The sequence below is a fragment of the Carcharodon carcharias genome, chromosome 12 (genome assembly GCF_017639515.1).
Source record: "Carcharodon carcharias isolate sCarCar2 chromosome 12, sCarCar2.pri, whole genome shotgun sequence".
In the NCBI taxonomy this organism is placed as follows: Eukaryota; Metazoa; Chordata; class Chondrichthyes; order Lamniformes; family Lamnidae; genus Carcharodon; species Carcharodon carcharias.
The window spans coordinates 35,624,047-35,646,739 of NC_054478.1; the positions used below are offsets into that span (position 1 = coordinate 35,624,047).

Here is a 22,693-nt window from a genome sequence, read left to right on the forward strand (position 1 = left end):
AAAAATAAGGGGTCTCCCATTTAAGATGGAGATGAGGAGAATTTTTTTCTCTCAGGAGGGTCATGAATCTTTGGAACTCTCTTCAACAGAGAGTGGCGGAGGAATAGACAGATTCTGGACTTACAAGAGAGTCAAAGGTTATCAAGGGTAAATGCGAGTGTGGAGTCTAGGCCACAATCAGATCAGCCATGATCTTATTGAATGGCGGAGCAGGCTCGAGGGGCAGAATAGCCAACTCGTGCTCCTAATTCGTATGTATGAATAAGGAGAAAAGTTGTCTCCAAACTTGCCAATGGAGCTCAGCTCTGCAATAACCTGCATGAAAATTTGAGCCAAGAATAGCATTTGTTCTCAAAATTGGAGGGGTTTTCGTTTGCGTAGATAGGGATAAACTGTTTCCGCTGTCAGGAGGAATGATAAGCAGAGGGCCCAGATTCAAACCAGTTGACAAAAAAGGACCAGAGGGGAGATGAGAATTGTTTTAACAGGCCAAGTTATGATGATTTGGAATGTACCCACTCAAAGGGGTGAAAGCAGATTTAATAGCTTCCCAAAAGGTAATGGGATAAATACTTGAATTGGAAAAAATTGCAGGGCTTTGGGGAAAGAGCAGGGAAATGGGTAGGGTTGGCTAGTTTTTTTGAATAAAACTAGCGCAGGTGGTTGTGTGCTGTACCCTATCATTCCATAAATGTTTCCCAGGTGACCCTGAACTACATTTATAAAACATAAAGGAAACGTTTACATTTTTTTTCAAAAAAATTTCTTCAGTAGCAATGAAAATGAAAGAAGGAATTTAGATTAATATTTAAAGGATACCAAATCAATCGATTTACTATTTGTCATTTCATATAGCTTAATGAATGGGATGACTCAGTGTTTCTGGCAGAACATTAGTGAATTATCCTTCAAAATTCAAGCGCAAGATTGACTCACATTACTAAGTGCTTCTTTAAACTCAAAGGGTGTATTTTACTAGCAGGTGCCTTTATTACTCAGTCAGGAGATTGGGCCGGGTGAACAGTTCACAAGACTGGTCACACCAGAAAGAAATACGTCTCCTATTAGACAGAACGGGAGAGACGCTGCCAATGGCAAATGATGAATTAAAAGCCCAATTGAAGGGGTCAAGTGTGGCAGCAGGTGATAACAGCTGGCTTATTCAGTAATTCCTCACTTAACGTTAACTCAATCAATGTTGTCCATTATAACGTCAAATAGGGAACATGTATATTTCTAACATTGCAATGTTTGTTATAACGTCATTTGCCAGAGAGTTCTTGTTTCATAGCCTGTATATCTAGGTTGAAGGTCTGAGATTTACCTTGACAAACGAGCTGGCAATTCCCATGGAGTTCACTGGTCTGACCTGATGGATTCAGACGTCTCCCAACTGGCATCCGGGCATCCGACCAGGTTGGCCCTGGCACCTTTCAATGTCCCTTCAGTTAGACTACCACCAACGGCAGATTTATCAGTCAGAAAGTGGTTTCTGCTCTCACTGCTGTCCCTCAGCTAGGCCTAGGTGCAGGTAGCAGACACTGCTATAGTCCTCTGCAGCTCGCAGAGTTCTTTCACCTGCCACCGACCTGGAGGAGATCCGACGTTCCATTCCCAATTCACCCCCGGAGACCCCTGCACGGCGATGAGGGCGCTGCTTTGTAATTTTAGTTTACTTCTTCACGATCGATGCAATGTTGCAGTACATGGGAGTGTCAGCCCTTTCCAATGAGCCATCCCCAGTGACTGTCTGACACAGAACTCAGGAGATTTAACCCCACAATCACGCCCGTCAGAATGCGACAAACGGTTAAACAGAAACTTTTTACCGATGCAATAACAGCACCTTCCCTGCAAGCCAGTTTCCTCACTGCCACAAACACCTCCATTCCCCTCAGCTGCCCCTCTGTCCTCCAACATTCATGACCATCAAAAATACTGTTGGAAATACGCCTAAAACATCCATTAGCACCCTGGCTGCTCTCCTCCATCCACATCCTTCAGAAAAACTCTCTCCACCAGCTATTGGCTCAAACTTGTCATCCATTCTGGTAAAGGATCCCTACAAGCTGGCTAGGCCCAATGATGCATGCCTTCCACTGCCTGCAGGACGTTGGAACACCAATGGAACCCAGTCACTCCAAAACCATGCAGCTGAGTGAACAAGCTCCACAACCATCAGTGGTGAGTGTTGTATTATTTACACTTATATTTCTCTTATGTTTATAAACTTATTTTATTTTTAAAGTTATAGCATTTAGGAATGTACAGTATTGCAACTTATAGGGGATTGGATGGGAGCGAGCCCGGGCGGGCGCGTAGCTGATCACCGCCCGCGATCGGCTGCGCGCTGCCATTTACTTGGGCCGGCCAATTAAGGTGCTCCATGTGTGGGCAGGAGGGAGTAGGCCGAGTTGGGGGGGGGTGGGGGGGGCCCTGTGCTCTTTCGTGCATGCGTGCAAAAGAGCACAGAAATCTCCGAGGCACAGGGGAGATTACTTTGATTTTGGAAAATTTTAATAAAGGAAAAAAAAAAAAAAATTTTTTAAGACATGAACCCTCATGTGACAGTGTCATCTGAGCTGGGACATGTCAATGAATTTTATTAAAAAATTTTATTAAAGACTTTAAAAACCTTCATGAAACCTCGTCCCGCCTGTGGATGAGGTTTCATGATAAATGCGAAGGCCGCCTGGGCTCTTCGCCTGCCGCCAACCTTAACGTTGGACGGGGCAGCTCAATCAATTCGTTTTTAAATGGCCTTAACAGGTCTTTGACAGCGGAGTCGGCTGCGCGCCCACTGAACTGAAGATCTGAACGATGTGCGGTGATATTTTGCGTGTTGGAGAGCAGGCCCCGCTCCCGCTTGCCGACCCGAAGTTTCTGCCCATAATGTTTTTTTTTTTCTTTTGAGGAATGTCCAAAAGTACGGAACTCCAGTTTATATATCAATTCTTGTGGATAAGTTGGATTTGCTTAGTGCTGCTTCCCTTAAAGTTGCACTTTTCAAGAATGCAACAAGGATGTTAAAGTGAGGAATCTCTGGAGCTGGGGAATATAGGTGGGACAGTGCTGCCATTTCAGGAGAACTAATGTGTAAAAAGAGCACAATTATCAAAAAGCAGAGGTCAGTGGAACATAGAAAAATGAAACAGCTATAAGGACTTCAAAAAGCTGCTTAACACTTACAATCTTCCAAAATGGAAGCTGCTGTCCCCTTCTCACCTCATAATTCAATAGCCAAGATAAGTTGACACACTAACTTGATCAGTTCTATAATCAATGATATGATCAAAGGCTGCTGAACAGAAAGAGCACTTCAAATGTAGCAAAGCTCATGCTCCTCTCTTAAAGTATGAACGACTAAATAATTTAACTTGTCCAAACAACAAGGACTTGTAAGCAAGTTTAAGATGAACAAGAACACCTTGCTATCTGCAAACAATTAACCGAGGCTAACGCACCTCTAAGCTCGTCATTACACGCTCAAAATTATACTTCAGTACATATGTTTCCCATACCAAGTGCACTTAAATCTAGTCATATATTGGAGATGTTAGTAAACGGCACTGAAAATAACAATTACTCGATCAAATATACATAATGGGCAAAACTTGTGCCTTCAAAATTGAAGTGCCGTTGTGTTATTCACCAACTCCTGTAAGATTAGTCACAAGATAAAAACAAAGGCAATTCTGCTCATCATTTCTTACTTGAAGGATGGAGGTAGATGATATCTTTCACTGTGAACTCCCGAGGCTGGACCAGCTTGAGACAGTCAGTAATTAGGCTCAGCAGCAGGACCCAGGCCGATGCAGGCCGGGCTTCCATTGCTGCTCTTGGGCTTGAGCATACAGATATCCAATGAGATGCCTTCTTCCGTGGTAGAAAGTACCTAAAAACAAAGCAGCAAGTTTTCTGAGAGCAACTCCAAATAGTAGGAGGACAGCTAGTAAAGAACTGCTCAGCAGTTTGAGATGTATTTGGACAAGCTTACAGTTTTCACAGTCTGTCTCCCTGACACCAAAAATCATATTTAAGGCATTTATCTCACAGCAGATGAGGATTCCCTGCTTTAGCCACAGGACAAAGGATTCAGTTTCATTCAAACACACATCAAACCCACCGAGCCGATTCTCTTTGGCAATTGACTGACAATTCTGCCAGTGACGTCTCTTTCCTTGGCAGCACGTCAAGCAAGGCAGATGGGATGTTGGGCAGACGGCAAGTCAGGTCAGGGGGGGTTGGGTGGGGGTGTGGGGAGAAGGGAAGAAGCCTAAAACAGCTGCACGATTCGCCAGCTAAACAACAAAGAAAGTTGTTGAAAAACTGTCGGTCAACTCTAAAGCTTCGTCTCTTCCAGAATTTTCCTCAGGGTACGGTTTCGAGTAACTTGATTCGTTACATTTTCTATTTTTTTGGTTGAGGTATGAAAATGTCAAATCCACTTAGCCTTTACGAGCAGAACCTTTGCCTCAGTGAGCTACCACAGCATGCTTTCCCCCAGCTACTCATCCACCGCTGCTTCAGGCTTATACTATTATAACGCTGCGGCCTTTGCTTTGCCGCCATGCCCATAAAATTAACTGACAAATTCATGAAGCAAAGGATACAATTGCTCATTTGTCTGAGATGATTAACGTGGGGACATGTTTTCTTTACCATCATCAGATGAGGACACAAAAGGTTTCGGCTTCCTGATGGGGGAGAACGTTATTATAAATATTTTCCCTTCCAGCTCAGTGCACCTAATAAAAGCTCGATTCTCCCAAATTATAAAACCCTTTGTGAGCAGGGCAAGGCTTAATGCAGGCACACCACTGACCCCTATAATTCGTTCCATTCCTGTCTGCAGTTAGATTACATTACTAGCAGGTCAGAGGGAAAGCTTAGACTGTGTGCTTTGCTTTGGTGTGTTATGTTTGTCAACCACTTACTAAAAGGGATAGAGGAAAGCACTACGGCACATATCAGGAACGAACAATACATCCTGCTTTAAACTATTGCAAGTGTTTCTAAAGTCAATATTTATTATTCAAACAAAATGCCTTGTGTGGTGAAAATCCACTGATCACATACTTCCATTTGTACAGCCAAGCCAGTAGAATCCAAATTTGATAAGGAGTGGATGTGAATATTCAATTATTTGAATAAGGAGAATGAAAACTTTCTTCAAAAAGACTTTTAAGACTTGCTGATATCGTCATACAATGTAACAGGTGTGAAAACCCAATAACTCAAGCTTTATCAAATAAAAATGTTACAGAAAATGAACTACACCCCTCTATAGTTGTTCGTACACCTTCCACCAAAATGTCAGGTGTAATTACTTGCCAGGTATACAGCTAGGGTGCTGCTTAGATTTATGACAATCAATTAAAACAGCAATAAGAAATACATGTATTTACATTGCAATTTATTATATGATCAAGTCATCTTGTGTAATGAATTATTTTGGAGTGCTGTGGCTGCTGTTAGGTTAATGCTGCAGCCTGCAGCCACAGCAATTAAATAAATTATGGTTTTCATCAATTGAGGAACATTGACTAGGCCACCAAGCAAACTCCCTGTTTTCCTTTGAATAGAGCCGTGGGATCTTTATTATTCACATGAAAGGCAGATGGTGCCTGGATTTAACATCTCATTTGAAAGATAGCATCACTGAAAATGAGGCACTCCCTCAGTGCTGCACTGGAGTGTCAATCTAGATTATGTGATTAAGATTCTGGTGTGGGACTTGAACCTATAACCTTCTGAGTCAGAGGCGAAAGTATTTCCAACTGAGTCCAAATACCTCTTATTGGCTTTTATACAATCCTGACTGTGTTAGAACATACAATTTGCTATTAATTTGTGACAACACCAGTGTTTTATGGACAGATATCCCAGAAGTGAAGTTGTATCATATTACACCCATTTGGCATAAGATAGATGAAGATCCAAATTAAGGGGCCAACTTCCCATGGCCAAGCAGCTTTCGAAATGTGTCTGATACCTTAATGTTTTTGGCAATGTAAAGGTGCCCTTAGTGACCATTTTATAAGGGGATTAGGTACCTTGAATATGCTAATGTGGGTTTACATGCCAGTTTTACGGTCCATATAAGAAATTGGTTTGCCCTGAATGCAGCCAATGCCAGGCCTTCTGTGTTCAGGCTTACCTGATCTACATGAGGCCTAACCAATCATCCGTAAAGGGGACCATTGGAGACTGCCACCAAAGAGCTATTTTTTTTTAGAAAAAAGCTTAACATAGAGCCAAGAGGATCAGGGGAGTTTCACCTAGTTCCTCATTAAAGCTGGGGCACACAGTCATCCACTGCTCACCCCATCCCAATTGTTTTCCATTCCGCCAACCCCTGACCCCTCCTGATTCACCTCAGCACAGCCATGCAATATAAGTAAAGCACGGGCACCCAGTGCAGAGGGGGGCCGGGAGGGAGGAGGAGGACCTGCTCCTGGCCAAGTTAGCCATTAACATGTCCATGCAGCGGGTGATCGAGGGGGTCATCTAATCAGACTGCCTGCCCCTCTTCCGTAGCTACATTCGCACCTGGGTGTCCCTGGAGAGGGAGGATGCGGTGTCTGCCGGCACCATCGAGGCCTTCCATGCCCGGTGGACACCCCGGGGATTGGGGTGCTTTATGGACCCTCTTAATCACATTTTGGTTTGATGTTTGTGAGTTTCCTTTAAACTTTGTCTTTGGTTTTGCACCTACCCTAACTTAGAGGCTGTGTTTACTTTATCCCTCATTTTGTTAATTTAGTTTATTTGGTTGACTCAAAGAGTTAAAGCAGATACAGTGCTTGTACCAACCCAAGGAATGTTTCTCTCTCCTAAATTGCAGCCCATTTGTTTTGGTCAGAAATAAGCTGAGAATGGACATCTGCCTGTAGAGTGGAGCAACGTAGTTATTCTGAATTAGAAGGTCATGGTTTAAGCTGCTTCAGAAATTTGAGCTCATGTTCTATGCTGGCACTTCAGGCAGTGCAGCTCTGTTGCACATGCCATTTTTCAGATGAGACCTTAAATTAAGGCCCTGAATGCCATCTCAGGGGGGTGTAAAAGTTCCCATGGTACAATCTGAAGGGGAGCAGGGGAGATCTCCTGATGTCCTGGCCAACATCTCTTCCTCAACCAATACCTTAAAAAAAAAGTGATCTAGTCATTGGTTTCATTGCTACCATTTGCAGCCTCACTAAATGCAAATTGGCATTACATATCCTACATTATGAACAGTGATCATACTACAAAAGTACTTCACTGGCTGTAAATCACTGAGAAAATTCTGAAATCATGAACATTCAAGTTGTCTTCTTCCTTTAATACAGAGCTTCACAGACATCAGGGAAGATTTGTGATAGAAGCTGCAATTGTGTATGCAGATTCATTGGCCATAATTTTCCAACCCCTCCTGCCAGCGGAATCTTCCAGTGCCGCCAAAGTCAACGGATGTCTGAATGGCTTGCCACATCCACCATGGAGGAGCTCACTGCGGCGAGGCTGGAAAATCCCGGCCATTACTTCTGTGTTGCTGCTGGCTGTCGGAAATCTGCCCTATAGAGCAAGCATGAAGTAGACTGTAGCTGTTCTGATGACCTTGCTTTATGCCTGTGAAACCTGGGCAACATATTCACATCACATTAAGAAATGGAATCACTTTTCAGCTAAGCCCTCAGACAACTACTCAAGATCAGATGGCAAGGCAAATGAAAAGAGGAAATGCTCGGCAGAGAGAAAGAAACAGAGTTAATGTTTTAGGTCTAAAAACAAAAAAACTGCAGATGCTGAAAATCCAAAACACAAACAGAATTACCTGGAAAAACTCAGCAGGTCTGGCAGCATCGGCGGAGAAGAAGAGCTGACGTTTTGAGTCCTCATGACCCTTCCACAGAACTTGACAGTTCTGTCGAAGGGTCATGAGGACTCGAAACGTCAACTCTTCTCTTCTCCGCCGATGCTGCCAGACCTGCTGAGTTTTTCCAGGTAATTCTGTTTGTGTTAATGTTTTAGGTCGTTGATCTCTCATCAGAACACCAATCTGAAACATTATCTCTGTTTCTCCCTCCACAGATGATGTCAGACCCCTTAGGCCTTTCCAGCATTTTCTGTTTTCATTCCAGATTTCCAAAATCTGCAGCATTTTGCTTTGACAAGACAAGATTCCAGATATCGACATTCTTAAGAAAACATATGCCAAGCAAAGATGGTGTGATCAATAAGGCACAGGTGGTCAAGTCATGTGGTGCAATGGCTGATAGTGAGTCCCAAAGATGACCTTTTAAGGCGTATTGTCAACAGGGAAGCAATGCTATGGATGTCAGTCAAAGCAATAGAACTATTGATTAAAGCAACTCTGAAGCATAGACATCAAGAGTGGGAACAACTTGCATAAGGTAAGAAAGCACATCGAAAAACTTCAGTGAGCTCCTCCATGGTGGATGTGGCAAGCCATTCAGACATCCATTGACTTTGGCGGCACTGGAAGATTCCGCTGGCAGGAGGGGTTGGAAAATTATGGCCAATGAATCTGCATACACAATTGCAGCTTCTATCACAAATCTTCCCTGATGTCTGTGAAGCTCTGTATTAAAGGAAGAAGACAACTTGAATGTTCATGATTTCAGAATTTTCTCAGTGATTTACAGCCAGTGAAGTACTTTTGTAGTATGATCACTGTTCATAATGTAGGATATGTAATGCTGAACATAAATACCAGCTGAGGATTGTTGCACTTGAAAAATCAAAATTCCCAACCAGGTGAATCCAGGGTACTGTTCAATCTGTGGGCCTTCATTACAAACAAAAATAAATCTCAATCACCCAAGGACTACAGGAAAATGAGATGGACATTCCAGCTGTTTTCTTCAGCAGTGAAAGATGAACAATAACAATGTCAGATGGGCAATGTTGTGAATGCAAACTTCATATAAGTTTGTTAATCTAAAGCATAGAAGAAATGCTCCTCTAAGCATCATTAATTGGATTAAAAACAAAATTGGTACTACACAAAGAATAATGGACTGATTAGATGCAGAATAATGGATGCCGGATGCAATTGTATGGAGAATATGGATTGTATGGAGGTAGCCTGCAGTGACAGCATAAAGAATAATATATATCTGAAGGTAATTATATGGAAAATGACAGGTACTAGGGGATGATTACATAGAGAACTAAGGGGTTATTAAATGATTGTCTTCTAATAGAGCTGTTCACATAATGTAAAAGCTATGGAACAGTTTCAGAAGTTTATCATTGAAACTAAAGGTAAGATTAAAATCTTAGAATCACTGATGATGTGTTGTTGTTTGATGTGTTCACTGTTTAAATACTGTATTTGAATAGTTTTTGTTGTAACATGCGCTGACAATGCAGATCTCTTTGGCAACTGTGTTCCATTATTCTTGGTACATGATGGCATTCACATAAAACGGTTAATAACCATTATTTTATTAAAGCATAACTGCTGGTGACTACAAGGAACTCTTTCTTCGTACATCATGTAATAAGGTTGAAAAACGTACAATATAACTCTAAAATACAACCTCAGAACAACCAGAACTTGACTCTGTGATAGTACAAAGGAGCGTTTTTGTTCCCACAGTGTGCAGAGAAAAAGCAAGAGTTCAGGTTCAGAAGATAAGGTGCGTGGGAGCACCAATTCACAGCCACATTGTTAAACCAAATGTAAATATGGTGCAGTGGTCTCCTGATAGATATTGTCTTAGTGAGAAATTAGCTTGGCTAAATGTCTTTTATGGCAATGTTGTGCTTGGACCTGGAATTCCATGTGGCTGGGAGTGACTGAGAAGTGGCCTGCAGCCAACAATATTATCAACTGGAACAGAACCTGTGTTGGTTTCGTGTTCAGACTTATTTGGCTGACATGACTTTGTTCTCCTGTCAAACAAACTGCATATCATAAACCATTCGGACATTTCAAAATTTTGCTGCTACAACAATAGCTGACAACAGTACTGAAATAACAGTATTTTGAAAAGTCCAAATCATTTACAATATGTATTTGGTGTTTGTCAATGACATAAGATGAATTTCTTATATATTGGTATTTTCAGGAATGCCTAGTCAGAGCTCCTGTTTACAATGCAGTTTGTGACCGTACCCTGCTCCATCGATGTTAAGGCTTTCAAGCAGTTAACCTGTTTTAACCTCCAGCAGCAATTTTATTTTCAGCTTTGCACTCTTGCCAATGAGGTTGGCTGCTTGAAGCAGAAATTTGGGTTTACTGCTGTACAGGGTTTTCTGACCATTTCAATGCATGTCTGGGAAGTCATGCACAGCCGCCAGTTGAATGTGGTCTGATATGCGCCACCCTGCCGGCAGGGAAGCAGAGCTGGAAAATTAACCCTAAACACAGAAGGAAAGCCAAGGGGAGAACATCCCTTAAGACAGTGAAATCTTCTATACCATCCACCTAAATCGTGAGTGACACTAATTCCTGGGAAGAGGCCAAAGAGGAGAAAAAAATAAAGCTGTGACCAACTTCAGGAAAAAGTGAGGGTATTTTCTCCTCGCCTCCTGAAAGTGATGGAACAAAATCCCTCTGATCACGGTTATCCATGATGCATCACTTGATGTGCTAAACAGTCTCCCCTCCCCCTCAAAGTACACCTCAATGTCCTTGGGAACCTGCCAGGTCTTCACTTATTGGGAACCCAAGTTAATTGCTAATAGATTCAGAAATATAACAAGTTATTCTTTTGCTACAAGGGTCAACTAAATTAGAATAGAACGTGAGAAAACACCAGCAAAGTCTCATTAAACCAAACTGTTCCATACATGCATTTGGGTCATTTTCTGGATGTTTATGTATGAAGGCAATTAAAGTGAATGACACATCAGCAACTAAGACAGCAAAGCCAAACATTTTTCAAAGTGTGCAAATTACCTCAAGAGGACTCACTTAATGTAAAACCTGCTCCCACTGAAATAATGAGTATAGGCTAAGAGGAGGATAATAAAACCAAAGTCAACCATGGTTTCCACTCCTGAAAACTATTTAGAGTGAGTGTGTTGGAATTTTACAGTCCCTCCCACTGGCGGGATTTTCCAATCCCGCCAAAGTCATTGGCCTTCTGAACGACTCGCCATATTTTCCAGCTCCACCCCCACCACAACAGGGCTGTAAAACTCCGCCCTATGTGTACAAGAGGGCAGGGTCGGTGTCAAGAAGATATAATGTTATTGAAAATTCAAATCCCAGAGGAAACTTGAAACGACTCTGTCGAAGGGCAGGATTTTTCAGTTGGCATGTGGGGGCGGGCCCAACATGTAAAATGATGCGCGATGACATCGGGCATGTGTCCCAACGTTATCGAGCTGTCTTGCGATGTTTCATTCAGCAGGCACACGTTGGAGTTGGCTGCATGCCCGCCAGCATGTAAAAGGCCTATTAAGGTCATTAAAGTGATTAAGCTAATTATTAATGCTGCCTGACCAACCTTAAGGCTGGAGGGCAGGCAAAAAGGCCAAGCGGCCTGTGCGTTTTTAAGGATCAGCGAACAGGATGAGGTTTCCTAAGGCTTTCATTAAGTTAAAAAATTTCCTACATATAAAAACATGTCCTATCTCATGTAGTCACAAGAGGGGACACGTTTAAATAAGTTTTTACTCCATGTATTTAATATTTTCGGTAGCATACGGGAAAGAGCGCTGGCCCCAACTCTCTCTCCTCCACCCACCTGCACAGGTAGTGCTGAGCGCTACCGCTCGCATCTTACCCTGGTCGGGCCTTAATTGGCACACCCATGTAAAATGGCAGCGCGCGGAGCCGATTGTGGGCAGCGATCAGCTCCGTGCCCACCCCCACTCACTCCCGCTGAGCCCACCCGCCACCTGAAAAATGCAGGCCCATGTGTGTCTTAATTGGATTAAAGCCAGCTAGTCTGGTTGCTTTGATGTATAGTAGTTTAGAGTTTAGTGATGTTAATTAGGTAAACGTAAGGAGGGTAGAAGGGAAAGTGTAAATTTGCATTTGTTAAAAGAAAGACTGTGGGGGAAATCTTATACCTAGCTAGAAGACACCAAGCAATGTGTTTATTTTTTCAGCTTCCTATTAAACTGGTGGGATGAATGGGTGTTATTGTGAGAAGAGATAAAGTTAAAAGCCTGGTGATACAATGGAAAATTTAAATTCAAAGAGAAAGTTACATATAAAAGGAGAAGGTGACTGTGTGTAAGCTGGAGGCATTTTAAGATTCAACAAGTGTGAGAAACCTCCAGCTTGTAAACCTCAAATCTGTCTGCAAGGACCCAGAGTTGAAAGAAACTCAGTTTGAATGTGACTGTCCAGGGTGTCCTCTGCCAGGTGTCTATTTAAATTTATGAGATTTACTGTTGTCTTACTGAGGGTGTAACTAAGAGTCAGATTAATTAGGGGATTTTTGTAGTTATTATAGTAGTAATTTTGTTGACGTATGTTTGTGTTTATAGTCTTTGTATTTATAAATGTTTAATTTAGTTTTATAACAAACCTCCTGTGACTCGGTGGTCTTATTCCAAAGTCCAAAGTATTCCTTCACAGAGGTTAGCAGGATGAAAAACCAATGCTAGATAATTCACTTTACCAGAAGAGGTGACTTCTACAAAAAGATAGGCACAGAGAGATTAATTAGTCTTGTAGGCGATGATAGTCCCAGTAGAAACAATATAGATGCAATGCAGGCATTCAAACCTGGACAGAGGTTTTGTGCTTTTGTGCCCTTTTCCGTGCTGTTGCTTGGTAGATGGAAGGTGGCAGGCTGATTTGCAGTACAGCAAGACAATATAACTGGTTCTCCCAGCTGTTGGGGCAGGGGGGGAAGTGAGGGGTGGTCATGTCACATGACTCCCACCTCTCTTCTTTGGGTTTGACAAAGGGCATACATTCCTTTGTCTGAGTTCCTGAGATTGTTAATCAGCCATTAAGAATTTGAAAGGAAGGTTGCAGGGTTCTTTGTCCTAGCAGACTAGTGGCCAGGCCTGGCTTATGAAATGTTTTGTATAATTCCCTTTGAATTTAGTCTCTGCAGCCCACATGTCTCTTCAGAGATAACGTGGCACAAATACTGTCAGATTAGCTCCTACTCTTTGATGATCAGAGCCAGTCATGGCTTCAGTCATTTTAAAAGAATATTGTCCAGTTTTTCTCCGGTACATCGACGATTACTTCAGTGCTGCTTCATGCTCTCGTCTGGACCTGGAAAAATTTATTAATTTTGCTTCCAGTCTCCACCCCTCCATCACTTTCACATGGTCCATCTCTGAAACTTCCCTTCCCTTCCTTGATCTCTCTGTCTCAATTCCTAGTGATAGACTGTCCACCAATATCCATTACAAGCCTACCGACTCCCACAGCTACCTCGACTACAGCTCCTCACACCCCGCTTCCTGTAAGGACTCCATCCCATTCTCTCAGTTCCTTCGCCTCCGTTGCATCTGTTCTGATGATGCCACTTTCAAAAACAGTTCCTCTGACATGTCTTCCTTCTTCCTTTACCGAGGTTTTCCACCCACGGTGGTTAACAGGACCCGCAACTGTGTCCAGCCCATCTCCCGCGCATCCGCCCTCATGCCTTCTCCCTCCCAGAAACATGATAGGGTCCCCCTTGTCCTCACTTATCACCCCAACAGCCTTCTCATTCAAAGGATCATCCTCCGCCATTTCTGCCAACTCCAGCATGCCACCAACAAACACATCTTCCCTTCACCCACCCGGCAGCATTCCGCAGGGATCGTTCCCTCCGGGACACACTGGTCCACTCCTCCATCACTCCCTACACCTCAACCTCCTCCCACAGCACCTTGCCATGCAACCGCAGAATCTCTATACCTGCCCCTTTACTTCCACTCTCCTCATCGTCCAAAGGCCCAAACACTCCTTTCAAGTGAAGCAGAATTTCACTTGCACTTCCCTCAATTTAGTCTATTGCATTCGTTGTTCCCTATGCGGTTTCCTCTACATTGGAGAGACCAAACGCAGACTGGGTGACTGCTTTGCAGAACACCTTCGGTCTGTCCGCAAGCATGACCCAGAGCTCCCTGTCGCTTTCCATTTCAACACTCCACCCTGCTCTCTTGCCCACATGTCCGTCCTTGGCTTGCTGCATTGTTCCAGTGAAGCCCAACGCAAATTGGAGGAACAGCACCTCATCTTCCGACTAGGTACTTTACAGCCTTCCAAACTGAATATTGAGTTCAACAATTTTAGATCATGAACTCTCTCCTCCATCCCCACTCCCTTTCCGATCCCCCTTTTTTTCCCAATAATTATATAGATTTTTCTTTTCCCACCTATTTCCATTATTTTTAAATGTATTTCCATCCATTGTTTTATCTCTACCTTTTAGCCTTTTTTGATTCCTTCACCCCACCCTACCCCCAATAGAACTATCTGTACCTGGCTTGTCTTACTTTCTACCCTTAATTAGCACATTCCTTAGATAATATCACCACCTTGAACACCTCTTTGTCCTTTTGTCTGTGACATCTTTTGGTTATCTCCACCTATCACTGGCCCTCTATCCAGCTCTATTTGTCCCACCGTCCCCCTTAAACCAGCTTATATTTCACCTCTTTTCTATTTTTCCTTAGTTCTGCTGAAGAGTCATTTGGACTCGAAACGTTAACTGTGTTCCTCTCCGCAGACGCTGCCAGACCTGCTGAGTTTTTCCAGGTATTTTTGTTTTTGTTTTGGATTTCCAGCATCCGCAGTTTTTTGCTTCTACATTAAAATTTTAGGTATTAGGCATGAAGGTATACGTGTTTGTGTGTGTGTGTGTGTGTGTGTGTGTGTGTGTGTGTGTTTGTGTGTGTGTGTGTTTTTCATAAAAATAAAGTGCGAGATCTTAGCACCGTTACAGCTGGCAAAAGGGGCCATGGCAGTTTGGGGCAGGAGAGGCTCCGGCTTTCATTCTGGGGCCCAGTGGAGCCCTCTTCCTCTCCCTGTGACCACGCAATGGAAGGTAAAACACAGAACAGTTTGAGCCTTCTCATTTCCCTCAAAGATCCCAGCTCTCTTCAGCCTGACAGGAAAGTTGCAGCACCTTACTCATTCAAGTCAAGGTAAAATCTTAGCTGGGGCCAAACAACATCACCACAGCACAATCTCTATACTTAACCTATGCTGCCAGGGCTGGGAGGGTGGCTTGGCTGTCTGAAGAAGCCAGAGGGGAGAAAAGGTGATCAGTGGGGATTTGAGTGGCATTCCTGAGGGTAATTTATTTCCCACTCACCTAGTTTTGCAGGGAGGGTAAAGTTAAAATTGCTCTAAATGACACAAACTGAGGCATAAACACTCCACTGTGATCCATTGCCTGCCCCCAGTCACAGCATTGAAATTTCTCTCCTCCACTCCTTGTTTCAGGAAATGCAGGAAAGCCACTGAAATGTAATAATAACAAAAGGAGTTTTAATATCTGAGACCATCAATAGGCATATTATTTCAAACCTTCATAGTATTTTCCTGTGCATAATAGACAAGGACAAAAACCCAATTCTGATGTCTGCTTCCAAGCATTGAAAAAAAAAATCAATATCAGGAGCGTAGAAAACTCTGTCATATCCAGATAATACTGTTATTAATAAGCAATCATTTCCCTAATGAGGTTTTGGTTGATCAAGGATAGCATATCATGTACACACAGCACAGGATGCGGTATGTCATTCAGCATTCTCCAGTCAGGGGTAAGGCAAAATAGAATGCGATTTGTGTTTTCAAGTAGTGCTATCAGATAAATTTAAATCCTGGCATGCCCTCCTCTTGATCACTAATAACAATAATTTACCACGAGACAGCCATATTCAGGTTACTTAGGCTGGGTAAAGGAATTATGGGCTCCCTGAGGTACCTGCTTTGCTATCATTACCATTTCAAAGCAACCAGGCAGGCATATCTAATGTTAATAGGCGTTTATGGTGTTCTCTGGTGCACTACATGACAAGTATGTACACGAATTACTCAATACCATTCTAAGTAAGTCATATAAGGATCCCACCCTTCCATATCTTTATTTGATTTTGAAAACGATAGAGCAGTACATCCTCACAAAAATGGTCCTTAAAAACATAAACAAGGAGCCTGTGGGCTCTCAAGGTATTACCTCTCCTTTTTAAGCAACCGAATTTCCAATCTCAGGGCGATACTACATTATTATTGAAATTATCAAGCTATTGTCACATCGCTGAATTAAGAATTACTGAGGGGAAAGGTGCGTTTTATAGTATGCTTTGTCACAAGTAACAGGTTCAAATGGTATGCATATATTCTTTTATTATTAAAAAAAGTATTTCAAACAAACAGTCTGTGAAAGGACTATTCAGAAATTACAATCATAAAAAAGTGACATTGCAAAATATCAGATGATTTATTACTACACAATGCCAACAAAAAGTGTGCAGGGTTACATTTTTGGGTAGTTCCTAGATTACTTTTTTCAGATTATTTTGGTTTTTGCACCTTAAATCATCCTGATGGGTGAGGCCCAACCTGCCATACCTCAGAAAGTATATCTTTGCCTGGAGGTCTAGATAAACGTTTGAAAACATGCCAAGGAAACAAACAGCAAACCCTGTCAAGTAATTGCTTTTAGCTACTGGGTTTACCTTATCTCTTCAAAAGGTGACAGAGTATTACATCAAAGCTTGTGTTAAACTTAAAATAACAAGCATGTTTTGCGGAATTATTACAGCACAGAAGGAGGCTATTCAGCCCATTGTGTCTGTGCTGGCTTTCCGAATGAGTAATTCCTCTGCCTTCTCCCTGTAACCCTGCACATTTTTCCTTTTCAGACAACAATCCAATTCCTTCTTCAATGGCTTACTTGAGCCTGCCTCCACCACACACTCAGGCAGCGCACTCCAGATACTAACCACTTGCTGTGTGAAAAAGATGTCTCCATTGCTTCTTTTGCCAAGTACCTTAAATCTGTGCCCTACTGTTCTCGATCCTTCCACCAGTGGGAACATTTTTCCCTATCTGCTCCATCCAGACTCCATTTAATTTACAAAAGGTGAATTTGTGCATAAGGTAATTATCGCTTATATAATTTTTTTTTGTTGTTCAGAACTTCAGTCAGAAACATTTTATATCATATATTGAGTAATTCTACTTTTGTATTGCTTTAAAAGGAGGTCCAAGCTTTACATCTTGCAATCATCAGGACAGTTGCAAAAATACCAACATAAGGGGAAAACAACAATTTATACTGTATGTGAAGGGAGCTGATTGGTTGGCAAGTGGCATTGCCATGGAGAATGCACGAGTGATGGCGACTAACATTTAACTGCCAAGCATTGTTTGAAGTTTAAACCTGGCAGCTTGACCCTGATTGGTCAAGGCATTGGCCTGGGGAATAAGTCAGTGAATGGCAGTCACTTATTTTGTTTAGCTGAAACAGGCGCAATTTACATGTTCATTCTGTCTGCAAAGAACAGGTCCTGTGTATTCATTTATGTAGCTTCCAGTGCAAGCAAATGCGCCACACTGGGAGTCCGACTGACAATCTTAAATTGGTTGCAGCGTTATTCTTAGCACACTGAGGATTATTTAGCAAACGTTGTCCAATCATGGAATCACATCTAATGTTGAACAGTGTGTTTTGAGTTTTGCAAGCACGGGCTGTTTGGATACAGTCTGTACCCTGTCCGCTGCTGCGTTAAACACTTGAATTAGTCTCCATTATTGCTGTTCTTACTCCAGTTTTAAATTGTACATTAAAGCCACTATTTAAATATAATTTGTTGCTAATGTGTCCCAAGGCACATCAAAAAAGGTATGATCAGCCAAAATTGATTGCCGAGACAAGAGATAAGTAATTAGGAAGAGTGACCAAATGTTTGGTCAAAAGATGTGGGTTTTATAAAGGGTTCCAATGGAGGAGAAGAATGTGGAGAGGCAGACCGGTTGAGGGCAAGAATTCCAGAGCAAACATCAACATAATTGACTATAGTTATTGTTGAAAATGCCAGTTTTCAGAAATATTTCATGACATTGGAAGAAAGTGTCAGAAATGTAAATTATGAGCAGAAACTGGAGAAGTATTTAAATCCTCAGCTTTGAATAGAAGTGGCCAAGAAGGATCTATTGAGACGTATAATAAAGAATATGAAAAAATATTAATCTAGCAAATTACATCAAATTGAAGAGAGAGAAAAGGACAAGATAACTTGGGTTTGAATGAGTAAAAGACAAATTTAGGATCAAAATCAGGAATGACTTCCTTTATTCAAAACTATCTTGTGGTATTACATTTGCTCTTCTCAATACTCTGTTCCCTCGGAACACACCTAGCCTGCCCTAACCCCATGAATTGATTTCAAAACACCTCATTGTTGCTTTCCAGCATCCCCATGAATTCAATCGAGTTGGCTGTTTCTATGAATATACTCTATTTCACTAATGCTGGGCTTTTCCAGGTCACCCTGATCTCCCATTGGTGATTGTTTATTTGTTCATTCAGCCCTGTAAATAGACAGCGAATCAGGTGCTTCCTTCATAGGCAAGCACTTCTCCCTGCCTGACATAGTTGGAATCGCTGTGCGGAGACAATTCAGTCCGCCTGGGTGCAGGGCTAGAAAGAATGGCTGAGGGCACTGGATATTGCAAAGGCTATGGGCCCTGACAACATTGCGGCAATAGTACTAAAGACTTTTGCCCCAGAAATTGCTGTGTCCCTAGCTAGCCAAGCTTTTCCAGTACAGCTACAACACTGGAATCTACCTGGCAACGTGGAAACTTGCCCAGTTAGTCCTGTACAAAAAAAGCAGGACAAATCCATACCGGCCAATTACCGCTCCATCAGTCTACTCTCGATCACCAGTAAAGTGATGGAACGGGGCGTCGACAGTACTATCAAGTAGCACTTACTCAGCAATAACCTGCTCATGGAAGCTCAGTTTGGGTTCCACCAGGGCCACTGAGCTCCTGACCGCATTACAGCCTTGGTCCAACATGAACAAAGGAGCTAAACTCCAGAGTTGAGGCAAGAGTGGCTGCCCTTGACATCGAGGCCGCATTTTACCCAAGTGTGGCATCAAGGAGCCCTAGCAAAACTGGAGTCAATGGGAGTCAAGGGAAAATTCTCCGCTGGTTGAATTCCTACCTAGCTCAAAGGAAGATAGTTGAGATTGTTGGAGGTCAAATCATCTCAGCTCCAGGACATCACTGCAGGAGTTCCTCAGGGTAGTGTCCTAGGCCCAAACATCTTCAGCTGCTTCATCAATGGTCTTCCCTCCACCATATGGTCAGAAAAAGGCATATTCGTTGATGATTACACAATGTTCAACACCATTTGTGATTCGTCAGATACTGAAACAGTCCATGTTCATATGCAGCAAGACCTGGATAATATCCAAGCTTGGGTTGTTAAGTGGCAAATAACATTTGCATCACACAAGCGCCAAGCAATGATCAACTCCAACGAGAGAGAATCTAACCATCCTCTCTTGATATTCAATGACATTACTATTGCTGAATCCTCCACTATCAACATCCTGGGGCTACCATTGACCAGAAATTGAACTGGACCAGCCATATAAATCAGCAGATCAGAGACTGGGAATTCTGGAGCAAGTTACTCACCTCCTGACTCCCGAAAGCCTGTCCACCATCTACAAGGCACAAGTCAGGAGTATGATAGAAAACTCTCCACTTGTTTAGATGAATGCTTCTCCAACAACACTCAAGCTCAACTCCATCCAGGACAAAGCGGCCAGCTTGATTGGCACCCCATCCACCACTTAAACAGTCACTCCCTCCACCACTGGCGCATAATGGCAGCCGTGTGTACCATTTACAAGATGCACTTCAGCAACTCACCAAGGCTCCTTCAATAACACCTTCCATTTCCGCAATCTCTACCACCTGAAAAGGACAAGGGCAGCAGATGCCTGGGAACACCTCCACCTGCAAGTTCCTCTCCAAGCTAACACCATCCTGACTTGGAACTACATCGCCGTTCCTTTACTGTCATTGGGTCAAAATTCTGGAACTCCCTTTCTAACAGCACCGTAGGTGTACCTACACCACATGGCCCGCAGCGGTTCAAGAAGGTGACTCACCATCACCTTGTCAAGGTCAACTGGGGTTGGGCAATAAATGCTGACGTAGCCAGCAATGCCCACATCCCATGAACAAAAAAATAAAAAATGATCTACCTTGACAACCTTCTAGGTGCACGCCTTTTTGTTCAGTCTCCATCCCAAACATCAAACTATTAATATTATAACTACTGGCCGGATGAAAAGACTACACAGTTTGTAGCTTTTATAATCATTTTGCAGCACTTCATTTCATTTCGTCTTGACAGTGAAGAATTTCTGAAGCAAATTGCTTTACAGCCCCTGGTCCTATTTATCTGGCTATTTGATTCATGTAATTGTAGCCTTGCTTTGGTTACGGTTATTAACTCTTACTATTATTTAACACTATGGAGGGACCACCATATTAGGAAACCACAGACAAAGATTTTCTCTGTGCCTTATGTATAATAAGCTTGTGATTTTCTTTCACAGAGCGGAGAGGAAATCTGATCTCCACCTTAATCGGCCTTAGTCCCAGCACTCAATCTGAGAGTGTTACTGGGAGTAATTTTGACTTTGGGCAATTGTATGGAAAGCACAATATCACTTGACCACCCAGGAGACACCTCTCCTGATAATGGTTTCCTTCAAAGCTCAGGCCCAATTTAAAATTATAGTCGGTGCCCAATGACATCTTCAAACCCCTATCGGCTTTGGTCAGGTGGGGTAAGTGCCCATCCAGAAGCCTGATTGCTACTCATGACCGGCTGCTTTCCAGCAGTGAAATAACCCAATGTATTTTAATTACCAATGAGGTGTGAAGGGTTAAAATTATCCTCATGAAATCATTGGTGCAGTGAGCAGCATTAAAAAGTGAAATATAAAGAAATTAATAAAGATACTCATTGCATAAGTATGATATTAAACAGATTTTATGGGGTGGGGATGCATATTGCTTGCAACCACCACCCCCTCCAAAAAACCACTTCTGGTAGAAAACTTGTCTTGAGGCCACTGACTTTAAAAAGGGCTGACCCTCAGCGATGATACGTTGAGAGCAGCTTCAACAAGGGAAGAGTGGGACTTCTGCCCCTCAGGGAAAGGAAGTCCTGCCCTCAAGAATTGCCAGCCAACCTGACTGGCCGGCAGTTGATTAGTCCCACCAGCGACAAAACATAGTAGTGGCCGCTGCTGGCACTACAAGGCAGTCCCAAGAAGATGATCCACGGATGCCAGATTGAAGGGTACGTTTTTGGGCAGGGATGGATTGGGGAGCCTAGGGAGGGATGTGAGGGGGCGGGGTTGGAGTTGGCTTTTGGAGGCCGCAGAGTTGGCACAAAGGATGGGTGGCAATCTTTGGGAGGTTGCCCCCATGGACACAGGGGATCACCCAAAGCAGGTAAACTCCTCCTTCCAACATAGCTCAAGTTGTAAAAGTAGTGAGCTGGCCCCCTTTATTCTTCTTTCCCAACCGCTTGTATTATTGTGGAGGAGGCAGACTGAGGCCCTTAACTGGCCATTAATTGGCCATTTAATGGTCTCAATAGGTCTAAAGATTGGTGGGCTGACTGGCTCTTTACCTTCCCATAGAGGACAGCTTGGGGATGGTTGGGGAGCTGGAGGGATAGCCACCTGTTTTATTTTACTCGTCTCCCTGCCCTCCACCTGCAAACACACCAGCAGGAAACCGTAAAAATTCCACCACTCCACCATCCCCCCACACCTCCACAAATCTTTTTTGGATGGGGTCAGACAGATAATGCATTTTGAAAAGAAGCACATGGTTATAAAAGCTTACAGAGGCAGCATTTTGTGTTTTGAAAAATTATCTTGAACATGGGAAAAGATCAGAATGAAGAGGTTAAAGAGTTTACCTCACATTTACAGGCCAAAGCTGTCAGCTCCCATCAACGGTCTGCAGAATACACAGCACAATGGCAAAAGGTTCTGTCCCAATTAATTTTGGGCTGTTAGTTGTCGAACAGAATGAGTTTTCAGATTACTCATTAGTATAGAAATCACCCATCCTTTTGACTATTATTAATTATTAATCTACCATCTCTGCTGTAACCCTAAACAGTGGCACAGGGAGGGGGCTCATAATTCAATATATCTGTCATGCAGGATTTCTCTGATACTGACTCTACTGTTGTAAAAATGTCTTTTTAACCCTTACTACAACTAGCATGGGATTAATTTTGTTCCCTCTCTTTGACTTTTCCCCAGTTCTTGCACCATTCCCAAGACCAGTAGTACAGCGAGGTGATCTCATCCCAGTTACGACTGGGAAGTGTGTAGAATGGCTCCGATAACTCTTCCTTCAATTTCTCCACTCTCTGCCAGCCCATTCTTAAAATGCACTACTGCTCATTGACATTGAACCGAAATATATCATACATTAGCCAAGATGATTAATGGTTAAAAAAGTGATTTCTTGTAAGTCTGATAGCTCAGTGAGCAGCCAAGGTGGACAGTCCAAGAGAGGAGATTCAATTTCCAATTTCTGCTCTGTTAGTTTATCTCCGTTATAGGGTTACCACACTTTGCTGCTATGTATGGGTTAGGTAAAGGGAAGTTACTCAGGATTCCCATTCCTGATTGCCATCCACTGACTCTTGCTGGAAATGTGTTTACTGAGGACAAGATAGGTTTAAGCTGTGATTGCATTGCC

The 22,693-nt window shown here is 42.7% G+C and overlaps 1 protein-coding gene across 6 annotated transcripts in view; it reads right to left on the minus strand.

The window, feature by feature from the left end:
* Positions 1-22,693, minus strand: part of lypd6 (LY6/PLAUR domain containing 6) — a 255,130-nt gene that overhangs the window by 35,929 nt on the left and 196,508 nt on the right. For all 6 annotated transcript variants that reach the window (XM_041201262.1, XM_041201264.1, XM_041201265.1 and 3 more), the window contains one exon: positions 3,714-3,895. In XM_041201262.1, coding sequence (XP_041057196.1) covers positions 3,714-3,831 — 118 coding nt within the window. In that variant the 5' untranslated portion in view covers positions 3,832-3,895. The remainder of the gene's footprint in view (positions 1-3,713; positions 3,896-22,693) is intronic.